The sequence below is a fragment of the Pangasianodon hypophthalmus genome, chromosome 11, assembly GCF_027358585.1.
Source record: "Pangasianodon hypophthalmus isolate fPanHyp1 chromosome 11, fPanHyp1.pri, whole genome shotgun sequence".
Taxonomy (NCBI): Eukaryota; Metazoa; Chordata; class Actinopteri; order Siluriformes; family Pangasiidae; genus Pangasianodon; species Pangasianodon hypophthalmus.
The window spans coordinates 21,754,720-21,767,530 of record NC_069720.1 but is presented as its reverse complement, the minus strand read 5'-3'; the positions used below and the strand labels follow the sequence as shown (position 1 = coordinate 21,767,530).

The following is a 12,811-nucleotide window of genomic DNA, read 5'->3' as shown; positions in this document are numbered from 1 at the left end:
GACTATATTATGAGCATGTTATTAATAATTCTGTGTGGAGTAAGGTCAAATGTCTGTGATTATTTGCTAGGGGCATTTTTTCATGTTTTATATGTAGTAGTAAGCAACAAAAAATTGGACATGACATGCTGTTACAGGAAAATAATCATTGTTTCTACTTTGAAGTTGATTATTTTCTTATAACAGCATGTCTCAAAATGTTTTATTCCTCTTATATCACAGCAATTTGCCAGCAACTACAATTCTTTAATTAATTAGAGACTATGTCATACTTTTTATCAGCTTATAATTACATTTAATGATGCAAAACAAGTTAGATCCTGTCGGCACATCTATTATAGCAGCTATAAACTCTTTTCTTCACCTGCCTCTCATTTTCTCTTGCTGCAAATTCAAAAAATGCTGCTTGTTACTTGCTCCTGACAACTTTCCCATGATGGAACGTGAAAAATGAAAGACTTACAATAACCTTTGTTGCGTAAGTATGCACGCCCCTTAACTAATACTTAAATTACCTTCTGCTTGTAATACAGCACGTAGTCTCTTGGGGTAAGGATCTACCAACTTAGCACTTGATTTCACAGTTTTATTACACTCTTTCTTGTAAACATTCTGTAGATCTATCAAATTGTGAGGGGATATCCTGTGCAAAGCCCTCTTCAAGTCATTCCAAACATTGATCTTCTTCCTCGGAAGCCATTGCGTTATCATGCTGGAAGGTGACATTTTCTCTTCATCTTTAGCTATCTAACAGAGGCCTGCAGGTTTTGTGACAAAATAGATCGGTATTTGGAGCAATCCCTGATTCTCTCTATCTTGACCAGAGCCCCAGGCAAGGCTGAAGAGAAGCAGCCCCATAGCATGATGCTTCCACCACCATGCTTCATCATGGGTATTGTGTTCTTTCAGTGATAAGCTGTCTTGTTTTTGAGCCAAACATATCTTTTAGAATTATCCCGAAAAAGTTTTACTTTGGTCTCATCAGCCCATAACACATTTTGCCACATGTTTTTTTTTGTTTGTTTGTTTGTTTGCTTGTTTTTTATTGGGGGGTTCATGAGAAAGGGCTTCTCTCTAGCCACCCTACACCATAGTCCAGACATGTGAAGAATATGAGAGATTGTTGTTACATGCAGGGAGTGACCAGTACTATTCCTAAGTCTACTTCTTGTCCTTTTGTAAATTTTGGAGGGATGTCCTGTTCTTGGTGATGTCACTGTTGTGCTCCATTTTGTCCACTTGTTGATGATGGCCTTTAATGTGTCCCGTGATACATCTAATGTTCTGGAAATTTTTTTATACCCCTCTCCTGATCGATATCTTTCAACAAGTGAGATCCTGTACATGCTTTGTAAGCTCTTTGTGGACCATGGCTTCAGCAGTCAGATGAAACCAAGAAGATGTGAAGAAAATCCTACAGAAACAGCTGATCTTATTGTATTTTTTTTTCTTTTTTCTTTTACACTAAAATATTTCTATTGCATTAAAGGTGGAAAAGGATTTGATGTGATTTATCTTTTTTTGATTTTTTTTACATCACAAAAACCTGTGATTTGAACAGGGGTGTGTAGAGCAGTGGTGTGTTTTCATATCCACTGTAAATGATTATATGTCTTTCTTTGTTAAACAACAACCCATTTCTTTAATCCATTTATTATTCTTAGACTTAAATTGTATTAAAATGTGGAGCATCTCCCTTTCAAGTTGCTGTGAATAAGCTGTTACTATAGGAACAAGAATGTATGAAGAACACCCATATTAATAAAAACCAGTCATTTGCCTTATAATCAGCACTGCTGTCAGAATCAACACCATCTGACCAATCAGAATCAAGAATATATCAGCACTGAAGAGTAAACAGGTGTCTACTCCCATGGCACCTTTTCTGTAGTGTACAAGCATACCATAAAACCAGGTCAGTGTTTATTCATTTCTCTGCACTACCCTTTCCTACCAACCCAAACGATATTTATTCAGAGACTTTCTGTAATGAAAAGAAGGTGTCCCTTTAATTGGTCAAACAAACTGTTTAATCAAACTTTCTGACAGATACTTCCTCTTTGAAAAATCAATTTAATTAAAAAAAGATTGATAGTTTTAATCAGGCAACATTTTGGAGAGCCTGTTCCCTCTTTGTGTATGTGTCTGTGAATGGGTCTGTGTCTGAAATGATTAGCTTTGTAATTACTCAGGCTTTGCCGGGAATCTTGTGAACCTAGAGTGTCTAGGCCAATGCTAAGTGTCAATCTGCAGCCTTTTAGTGATATGCAGGCAGACAGGAAAAAGCTGAAGAACTGAGAGCTGAAGAGGGCTATTACCAGCCTCTGTGTCTCACGCCTGGAGGACTCTATAACTTCTGTAATGATGCTCTACTTATGAACTCCACAAACAGAAATGAATATTGTTCTCAAACAGTGGAGGATGGAGTGGCAAAATAGCACACAAGTGTCGGCTACAGGCATTTAGGATGGGGAGAGAAAGCAGAAGGGTAGCTCCATGGAATTGGGAATGAGATCAAATGAACTCAGTTCAAGAGACAGATCCAAATAGAAAAGATCCAAAGATGTATTTGCAATAGCTAAAACTCTAGTTTTCCTCAAAGAAAAGACTAAACAGTCCAAAAGTGCCTTGTTATATGTATGTAATGCAAATGACTGCATTTCAACTAGATCAGATTCTAGTTTGTAGAACAGCACAAGAGAAACAAAGAGAGAGAGAGAGAGAGAGAGAGAGAGAGAGCAATACACCACTGCAATGATTTAATTGGATGTGTCTGATAGGATACAGACACACTTGAAGGCTTTGCAGACTTAAATACTCAGCCTGATGATTTTCAGGCTAATTTATAGCGTGTCTGGTTTTCCAGGTTCCTTAAATCAAGGACAATTACACTGAGCACAGGTTTAAAGAAATCTGACATGTAGAATAACAACTAACTTAGCAACAGATTGTATACACAATATTTATATTGTGGTTATTGTGGTTTTCGCCCTCTCACAGCTCATGTCTTCCTTGTCTTTCTATCTCGCTTGTGCTTCATCAACCATGGTCCTTCTTGTGCACATAAATTCTTTACAGAAGAAAATTCCACACATATTTTCCTTATAATATATAAAATGATTTGGCTCCTCATTAAAAGATGTGACAGTGTATTAGGGTTTTGTGTTTTTGTGGAAACTTGATTTGCTTAAAAATGCTGCCATGTGTATTGAAAGGAACACAGAAGAAGATTCAGTATTGATTCTTTGTAACCAGGAATCATTGATTGAATGTCATGCACTGGAGTTTGAACTGACACATACAAATTTCTCATTTCGTATGAGAATCAGGTTAACTAGACATCTGCAGGTTGAGGGAAATCACGTTAAAAAGACTACAAGCCACAAAAAAAAAAAAAATAGGTCAGTTTTTTCCGATTGGTTTTGACATCACTTGGCTGCTTCTAGTCTAAAACACATTTTCAAGAGGACATCAGCTTAATGAGCGTTGCACTTTATGTGTACTTTAGTCCGTTCAGTGTTCCTGTGGACAAGAGAAAACTGGAGCCTTATAATGATGTGCCTGCATGTTATGTTATCTCTCTCTGTCTTACAGGTTTTGCATGGTGTGAATCTGACTCATGCATTTTTGGCTGAATGAATTCAGCATGCTGCTCTGCTCTCACTGAGTTTTCTATTCAATTCTTAAATATCACCTCTCCAACCGAGAGAGCCTTTTCTGTCTCTGGCCCAAGCAGGAGCCAGGAGACTGCAGGCACATTATTTTTCTCCTGAAACGTGCCTGTATGTGCCTCGTCCTCAATGAATTACTAAGTGTCTGACAGAGTTAGATTTAGAGTTAGATTTTGTTTGCACACTGCACTTCTGGCCTTTTGACAAGGTTTCTGGTTTTGTTTATTGTTTTCTCCATCCTAACTCTCTTTAACTTAGAAATTATTATAGCACACATCTTTGCTTCTTGCTTATTTAATAATCACACAATTCAGAAGATTCAGAAGACATCTTGGGTAAATATAATTTCAATTTCAATTCAATTTTCAATTTATTTTTAAGGCACATTTAAAACAACTTTCATTGACCAAAGTGCTGTACATAAAGCATAAACCTAATTACGGCATTTAAAAAATGCACCGACCTAATCGCTGCATTAGTATTGCATAGGCTTGTATACAACAGTAAAATCCATATAATCTTAAAACAACCCAATCACCTATCATTAAAAGCACAGGAGAAAAGATGAGTTTTTAACAGACATTTAAATTCAGACACTGTAGAAGCGGTTTTGATAGATAGAGGCAACGTGTTCCATAGTTTGGGACCAGCAACAGAGAAAGCTCTATCTCCCCTGCATTTTAGTCTTGTTCTGGGAATCCACAACATATGTGTAGTCTGAGGTCTGAGTGATCTGACACGATTGTGGACAGTAAGCAACTCTGAAAGATATTGAGGTATTAACAGCTTTGTACACAAAAAGCAAAATTTTAAACTCAATACGGTACTGCAACGGTAACCAGTGCAGCGAGCGTAAGATAGGCGTAATATGTGCCCATTTGCGACTCCCAAATATAACCCAAAGACAAGCTTTTTTTTATTGGATTCAGTTTATTGCATCAGCCATTCGTTCATTTTCATGTCCGATATAACACAACTGCTGTTGTTTTCACATACTGTATAATGAGGGCACATTTTGTGCAGGGCGGTACTTCAAGGAAGAAAATAGGTGCAGTGGATATTATTATGCTATGATCTAAAACAGAAGTCACTTGTTCTGTTTGATTTAAAGCAACGAAATTACCAAGCTGTGCTGCATTCTAGTCCTCCAGGACTGTAGGACTGTAATTAATGACCGCTAATCAAAAATCTCAGTGCTGCCTGTGCTCTCTCTTTCAGGTGTGAGGAAGCAGAGCGTGAGGGAGGATGTGGTTTCTAAAGCATGGCCTGGTCTTTTTCTCCTCCATCCAGAACTCTCTGATCTGCCTTTCCCTAATTGCCACTGCAGCAAGCACGGATGTTCCAAAGAAGAGTCCATTCTCATGGAAAACAGGTGCTACATCATTTCTTTCTGTCTGCCTCAATTTTTAGACATTTCAGAAACTGCAAAAGTGAGGTGAGACTAGTCAAGCAGGTATGAATGCTTAATTCAGCTCTCGATTCTAACGACTGGAGATATTGGTGGATTTGGGTGCATAAGTGCATGAATTCACACAACAGAATTTAAACACCGTAGTGTTTAATGATTTTGGAATATTACAATTCCAGTGTCTTTCATCTAGCAATGTTGAAAATGTGAAAAAAGTACAGGTTTAAGTGGAGTCTGTCTGTTTGGGTTTTGAATCAGGAAGTGTGATTGTGTTGCAGACTAACCAGAAAAACAACAGATTGTAAAATAACAAGTCTGTTGAATCTGGAACATTTTTATTCTGCTTGTATTTTCTAGCATCTAGCATGTGCACCACAAATTAAATAAATAAATAAATAAATACTGTACGTAACTTCTTTAAAGGTTCTTAAAAATGCTTTATAATGAAAAGCAGATGTTTGAGTTCCAAATAAAGGGGACTAATTTGTTTTCTTACATGTGTGAGTATTGATATTGATATTGATATTGATATTGATACTGATATTGATTTTGCATGTAGTTAGTGTGCATTGGGGCTGTACTTTGGAGCTTGGAAGCTGACAAAAGTACTTGAATATTAATTTCATGTATTTGAATTATATATGTTACGTCACATACATAATTATATATGTTACTTTTTTTTACTGTGATGTATTTAATAAATTTGACATTTTTATTGTGAACTTGCTAGGGGTAAGATTTGCCTTTTAAAACATAGAATTCAGAATGATAGGTTACAGTTTTGAGATTTAAACAAAAATCTGAATCCTAAATGCTAATCAAAAAAATTCAAATCTCAAAAAAGTGATTATGTAAATTAGGCCAAAATGCCACATTTGGGATTCCCAGGACAAACGTAGGCATTGAGCCAATCACAGTCATCTGCCATGCTCATGTTCATGACTGCAAAGTGAAGTGAAGTGAAGAGGTATGGAGAAGAGTACAATGAGGTCAGAACAGAAGCTAAGAACTGTAAAGAAGTAAGTGTATTTAAACTTTCTTTGTTCTACTGAAATAGCTAAATTCCTGTTAAGCAGCTAACTTTTACCAGCAAGCTAATGTTAGCTTAGCCTAAACTAACATTACCTAAACTTTTACAGAAAACTAGCTATTTGAGTAGAACATAAAAACTTTATTTGTTTGACCTCTCTGAAAGCATCTACTTATCCCTGGGAATCCTGGATGCTTCAGCTTTGGCCTAATTTACATACAATCTGTATTTCTGGTATTTGAATTTTTGATTTGTATTTAGGGTTGTTTTTTTGTTTGTTTGTTTGTTTGTTTTTTGTTCTTTTTTTTTAAATCTCAAAGCCACAACTTGTCATTTTGAATTATATATTTTAAAATGCAAAAAAAAAAAAACATTGACAAAAATGCAAATTTATAAAATACACCACAAAAAGAAGTTTATTAAATGTGACGTATATAAAATCCATATTCAACTCCTTTTGTAAGCTTCTAAGATCCATAGTGTAGCACAATGCCACTATCTGTATCTGCGTGGTGCTCCAAAATACCCAAAAATCTGTATCTGTATTCAGATTTAAACACAAAGTGGGCATGGCCTAAACTAGAAGGTTTTTTTTTTTTAATTCTATGAGATGTGTGCACACTGATTTTTTTAATACAGCTTGCCCGGTTATTATTTTTGTTTGTACCTGCCTGTGATATTTTCAAAACATATTTTGTACAATGTATAAATGTGGTTTACAATACATATAAAACATGTAAAGACAAGAGATCGCCAGAAAACTGAAACACGACAGATGTATGCACATCAAGGGGGTAGACATGAGTATGTGTTCTCTAAGGCACATAAGAAAATGTACGTAGCAAATAAGTACAAAGAGGTATTGATCCTTGTCATCACAGCTCCTGGATCAGGATGAATCTATGGCAGTTGTAGAATTACAGTTAGCACGATAGTCCATCTGTGCATGTAATGTGAGAAGAGTGCCCAGAGCCTACAGCCCAGCTGGCGCTCCACTGAGCATGCTACACAGCTCCTTCGCACCATGGAAACTAGTGTGTCTTTCAAGAAGGACAACTGGGTGAATACAGACCATTCTTGGCCGATTAGTATTGTTTGCTTCAGTTCCAACTGGACATGGTTTTACTGTCTCACAGGGACGTCTTGGAAGGTTTAGTGGCGCCAAAAGATGTGCTGCTTCTATTCTACTCTTTAGGAATTCCCACAGTGATACTGCTTTCAAAGAAAAGAAGATTTCTTCTGGCTATAAAAATAACTGTAAAAAATAAATTGTTTAAAATTTACATAACATGAATGAGTTCTTATGTGAAGTGTGTAATATTGAAATTAGGGTAAAATTCTCATTTTACCCAATTTCTAACCATAATATATACACTTATGGGAAATGCATTAAAATTTAATACATACTGTTCACCGCGTTTAAACCAATGATTCAGGTAAGAACAATACCCGGATTTTAAAAAAAATAATTCTTAAATTTACTCAAAAAAGTAAGATTAGACACAAATAAGTAGACACAAATAAGATGTACCATTCACCCAAAATAGGGCAGCACTGAGGTGCAGTGGGTAGCTTCTCAGCTCCAGTGTCCTAATTTCAATCCTGAGCTCAGGTTCCTGTCTGTGTGGTGTTTCTGTGCATGTTCTTTCCATCTCCAATGATAAGGAAGGTAAGAGAGAAGCCAGCAGTCACTCAAAAAGAGTAGCAGGATGACCTGAAAGCAGCAGGAACAACAGCTACACAGAGAAAAATAAGCAATGAACTGCACCACAATCATCTCCGCAATCATTCCTACAACCCTAAATTTTTCTGGTATAAGAAAAAAGCAAAGATGTGCATCTAAAAGCATTTAGACAAATCAGAACTTTTTTACACAATATATTATGTCCAAAGAAACAAAAATAGAACGCTGGTAACTTACGTTTGGAGAAAGAATGGCTGCGTGTACACTATATTGCCAAAAGTTTTGGGATGTCTACCTTTACATGCACATGAACTTTAATGACATCCCATTCTTAATCCGTAGGGTTTAATATGGAGTTGGCCATTCTTCTAGAAGCGCATTTGTGAGGTCAGGCACTGATATGGGATGAGAAGGCCTGGCTCGCAGTCTCCGCTCTAATTTATCCCAAAGGTGTTCTATCGGGTTGAGGTCAGGACTCTGTGCAGGCCAGTCAAGTTCCTCCACACCACACTTGCTTATGGACCTTGCTTTGTGCACTGGTGCACAGTCATGTTGGAACAGGAAGAGACCATCCCTAAACTGTTCCCACAAAGTTGGGAGCATGAAATTGTCCAAAATGTCTTGGTATGCTGAAGCATTAAGAGTTCCTTTCACTGGAACTAAGGGGCCAAGCCCAACCCCTGAAAAACAACCCCACACCATAATCCCCCTCCACCAAACTTTACACTTGGCACAATGCAGTCAAGCACGTACCGTTCTCCTGGCAACCTCCAAACCCAGACTCGTCCATCGGATTGCCAGACAGAGCGTGATTTGTCACTCCAGAGAACATGTCTCCACTGCTCTAGAGTCCAGTGACGGCGTGCTTTACACCACTGCGTCTGACGCTTTGCATTGCACTTGGTGATGTAAGGCTTGGATGCAGCTGCTCGGCCATGGAAACCCATTCCATGAAGCTCTCTATGCACTGTGCTCGAGCTAATCTGAAGGCCACATTAAGTTTGGAGGTCTGTAGCTATTGACTCTGCAGAAAGTTGACTTCTGTGCACTGTGTGCCTCAGCATGCACTGACCCCGCTCCGTGATTTTACGTGGCCTACCTCTTCGTCACTGAGTTGCTGTTGTTCCCAATTGCTTCCACTTTGTTATAATACCACTAACAGTTACCACTAAGATCGTGGAATATTTAGTAGTGAGGAAATTTCACGAATGGACTTATTGCACAGGTGGCAACCTATCACGGTACCACGCTTGAATTCACTGAGCTCCTGAGAGCAACCCATTCTTTCACAAATGTTTGTAGAAGCCGTCTGCATGCCTAAGTGCTTGATTTTACACACCTGTGGTCATGGAAGTGATTGGAACACATGAATTCAATGATTTGGAGGGGTGTCCCAAAACTTTTGGCAATATAGTGTATAATCCCAAGAACACCAAACCCACAGTGAAGCATGGAGGTGGGAGCATCTTGATATGGGGCTGCTTCTCTGCAAACGATACCGCGGAATTACACATCATTGAAGGAAACATGAATGGAGCGATGTACCAGGAGAAATTATTCTCATGGGCCAAGAAACTGGGACGAAGACAATGACCCCAAACATACAGCCAAAATAGCTCAAGAATATATCTCAAGCCAATCTCTTGACTTAAATCTCATTGAAAGTTTACAGAGGATTCTGAATGTGCAAGTCCATCAGGTGAATTGAAGATGGTTTGCCAAAAGGAATGGGCCAAAATTGAACCACAATAATGCAAAATCCTAATTACTTCTTACCGTACATGTCTGAAGCTGTAATTGCCAACAATGGCTTTGCAACAAAGTACTAATGTTGGGAATTTGTGGTGTCAATTTTGCTCGTTTTTGTTAATGCAGATCTTTGTTAATGCTTACAAATACATACTTTCTATTTTCAAAAGGTATTATCTGTGTAACGTCTTTTGAAAACACATTACGTCTGTACATTTCAAGGAGATATAGTACATATGCACGGGAGGTATATTAAATAACAAAAAAGTGTCTGAATACTTATTTCTCCTCACTGCACATGGCTGACCAATGGTAGGATTAAGTGGATCAAAGGGCAAGGAAGGAAAGGAAGTATGTAAATGAAAGTTGCTGGGTTTGTTTTTCTTCTCAAGATACCCTTCACTGTGGCTGATGTAATTAACAGGACATCATAAATGGACTTCTCTTTTAAACTAAAAGGAAGCTGGATTATTGGGCAGGAGCTCCAGCTATTACAGAATTACTACAGCAGGAAAGAACAAAACCACTAATAATTAATCTGCATGTAAAACGAAACAAATGAGACACAGGCTCATTTATAATTATTTTTTACATTGTTATTGAAGCAAACACTGACAAAAGCAAAAAGAGCAAAATCAATTCTGAATGTATTCATCTTAAAAGCCTAGGTTTGATTGTTAATGTGGTCACTCGAAAAAAGATGCACCATTCCACCTCATTCTGCATTTCCCGTGAGTCTTTGTGCATGTACATTTCATTACCAGGCAAACATCCCCTCTGCTAATGAGACATCTCCATTGCCATGACAACTTCAGTGTTGCAGTGATAGCCTGTCTCATTTGACATGAAAGATCAAGTGGAAAGACATGCTGAAGGTACATCTGTATGATACCGCTGAGCTTTACATTTCATTCCCGTTTTAACTCCTTTCCCTTTTTGACCTTTTCTTACCACAACTTTTTTCTGTGATTTTTTTTGCCTGTCTCTCTGTCATCTGTGGGTGACAAAGAGCATGAAAGAGAAAGATAGACTGAAAGAATAAGAAAGATATCTTCCTCAGGACAGAAAAGAAAACCTGGAGTGACGATCAAATGAGACATGATAAAACCCACATATCTCACAGTGCAATTATCCCTGTCTGTATTTTGTTTTCTTTTTGCTTTATTAATGAAGTGTGTCCATGCCCTTTAATGTGTTTGATTCATTAATTATTGCAGTATGGATAACAAATATTCAGTGCCACACACACACACACACACACACACATACATACGCAAAATTTTAAGGTATGAATGTGCCTTACTATCCTTGTAAGCACCTTCTACTGGCAAAATTATTAATGCAATGCGTCACCTAAATCTCATCCTAACCTTATCTCAGTAACCAAATGTCCTCACAAGGTCAAAACAACTTTACTGTAACTTATATATTGTGTGTACCTACTAGGGGTGTTAACAATCAGATGATTTGAATCAATGCATCAGTTTAAAAGGCAATGATGGAAATGGCAATAATCAAGCCAAAAATCATAATTAGATTCTTACTGAATATTATAACTGATCATAAATTGATTCTTATTGATTATGATGGATTATAAGTCATTAATTATCAAAAAAGGACAAACAACTAGTGTGTAGAAATTAATTCATATTTTTAAACCAATGTGTAAATAATTAAACAGGCTTGCAAGTGATTTGCCCGTAACTGTGATGCTTAATATCGTCCTGGTCTACATCATCATCATGCAAGAATTAATGATAGTCCTACCTCAAATTCTGAACAAAGTTGGTCAGATATTGATCAGAAGATACTAAATCAAATCATATCATAGCAGATTCAGTGGTATGCCTTCACCGTTTCACTCTTAAACAAAGAAATCATAGATTTTATAAAAAGCACTGTACACTGTCAGGACTGTCTTGCTGGATTAAGTTTTTTTCTGGTTTTGCTGTATAGACAGGACATTATGCAGCAGGACAATTCACAAAATCAAACACACACCCACACACACACACACACACACACACACACATTCATAGGGTTTAGGGTTTGGATTGTTGGTGATGTATTTACTTCCCAAATTGGTCTTGAAATTGGAATATTTAATGGACATAGACAGCAAGGTTCCCTTAAATTAGCACTGTCTATTACTGTCTGGTTTTGTGTTACGGAAGATATGAGAACTGAAATGAGCTTGAGATTGAAATACTTTGCACCACGTCAGTTTGGCATCATAGTTGCTGGAAATCTGTCACGTGCAAAGTTAAAGATCAATTCTAATGTTACACACCTGTTTCAGCTAATCACACTCTTTAAGAAGAGCCAAGCATTACTGGCAGATGTGTTCAATTTTGACTGGAATGAATCACTGCCAAGACTTTCCGAGGCATTGGTGGGCATCAAAAGTTTTCCTCTGTTCAAATTGGCATATTATCAAAAGCAGTATGTGGTGTGTTGTATATGAGCAACATGAATATTTCTGTCATTGAATATTTCCATGATTGATGGATGAGAATTGATAATGGTATTTATTAATTATACTTAATAAGCTTTTTATTTCTTAACTGATTGTGAAATCTTAATAATTGATACAGAGGAGCGAATGTGTTATTTATGCCAGTTATCCAATTACTGCATTTCCATTACACATTTGAACCAAAATTAAATGCAGTTTTTGGCTTCCTTAAAGCCTTACTTTAAATATCAATGGTTTTTTTTTTTGGCTTTACACACCACCTGAACAGATTTGAACAAGGCAATCTAATGTAATATTATACAGTATATCCGGGATCAATAAAATAGTGACATAACCTGCTCTTTTTCCTATCTTCAACTGCCCAGTCCAGTGGATTCCTATGTGGGCTTCTGCTCTTTTGGCCCATCTATCTCAAGATTTGATCCCTTTCTGCTCACCATGATTGTAAAGAGCGGTTATTTGAGTTACCGTTGTCTTCCTGTCAGCTTGAACCAGTCTGGTCATTTTCCTCTAACCTCTCTCATCAACATGGTTTTTCTGCCAACAGAACTGCCACTCACTGGATGTTCTTTATTTCCATGAGTTTATTTCTATGAATTGCAGTGCTGTCACATGATTGGCCAAGCAAGTGTACAGTGGTTCCTATTAGTATCATCATTAGAACGGGACAGAAGAAGGAGGAAAAAAAACTTATATTACCAGCCAAAAATGCTGTTGTTATCTATTAGATTGGAAAAGAGTGCTGTTAGACCAAGCTAGAAGACTGGGATTCTGTAGTAGCCAACAAAAAAGT

At 37.3% G+C, this 12,811-nt stretch overlaps 1 protein-coding gene across 1 annotated transcript in view; it reads left to right on the top strand.

Moving 5' to 3' along the window:
- thsd7bb (thrombospondin, type I, domain containing 7Bb) overlaps positions 1-12,811 on the top strand; it is an 82,626-nt gene that overhangs the window by 20,533 nt on the left and 49,282 nt on the right. Inside the window, 1 exon segment of the mRNA XM_053238379.1 lies at positions 4,890-5,043. Within this exon segment, the coding sequence (XP_053094354.1) occupies positions 4,917-5,043 (127 nt within the window). The 5' untranslated portion in view covers positions 4,890-4,916.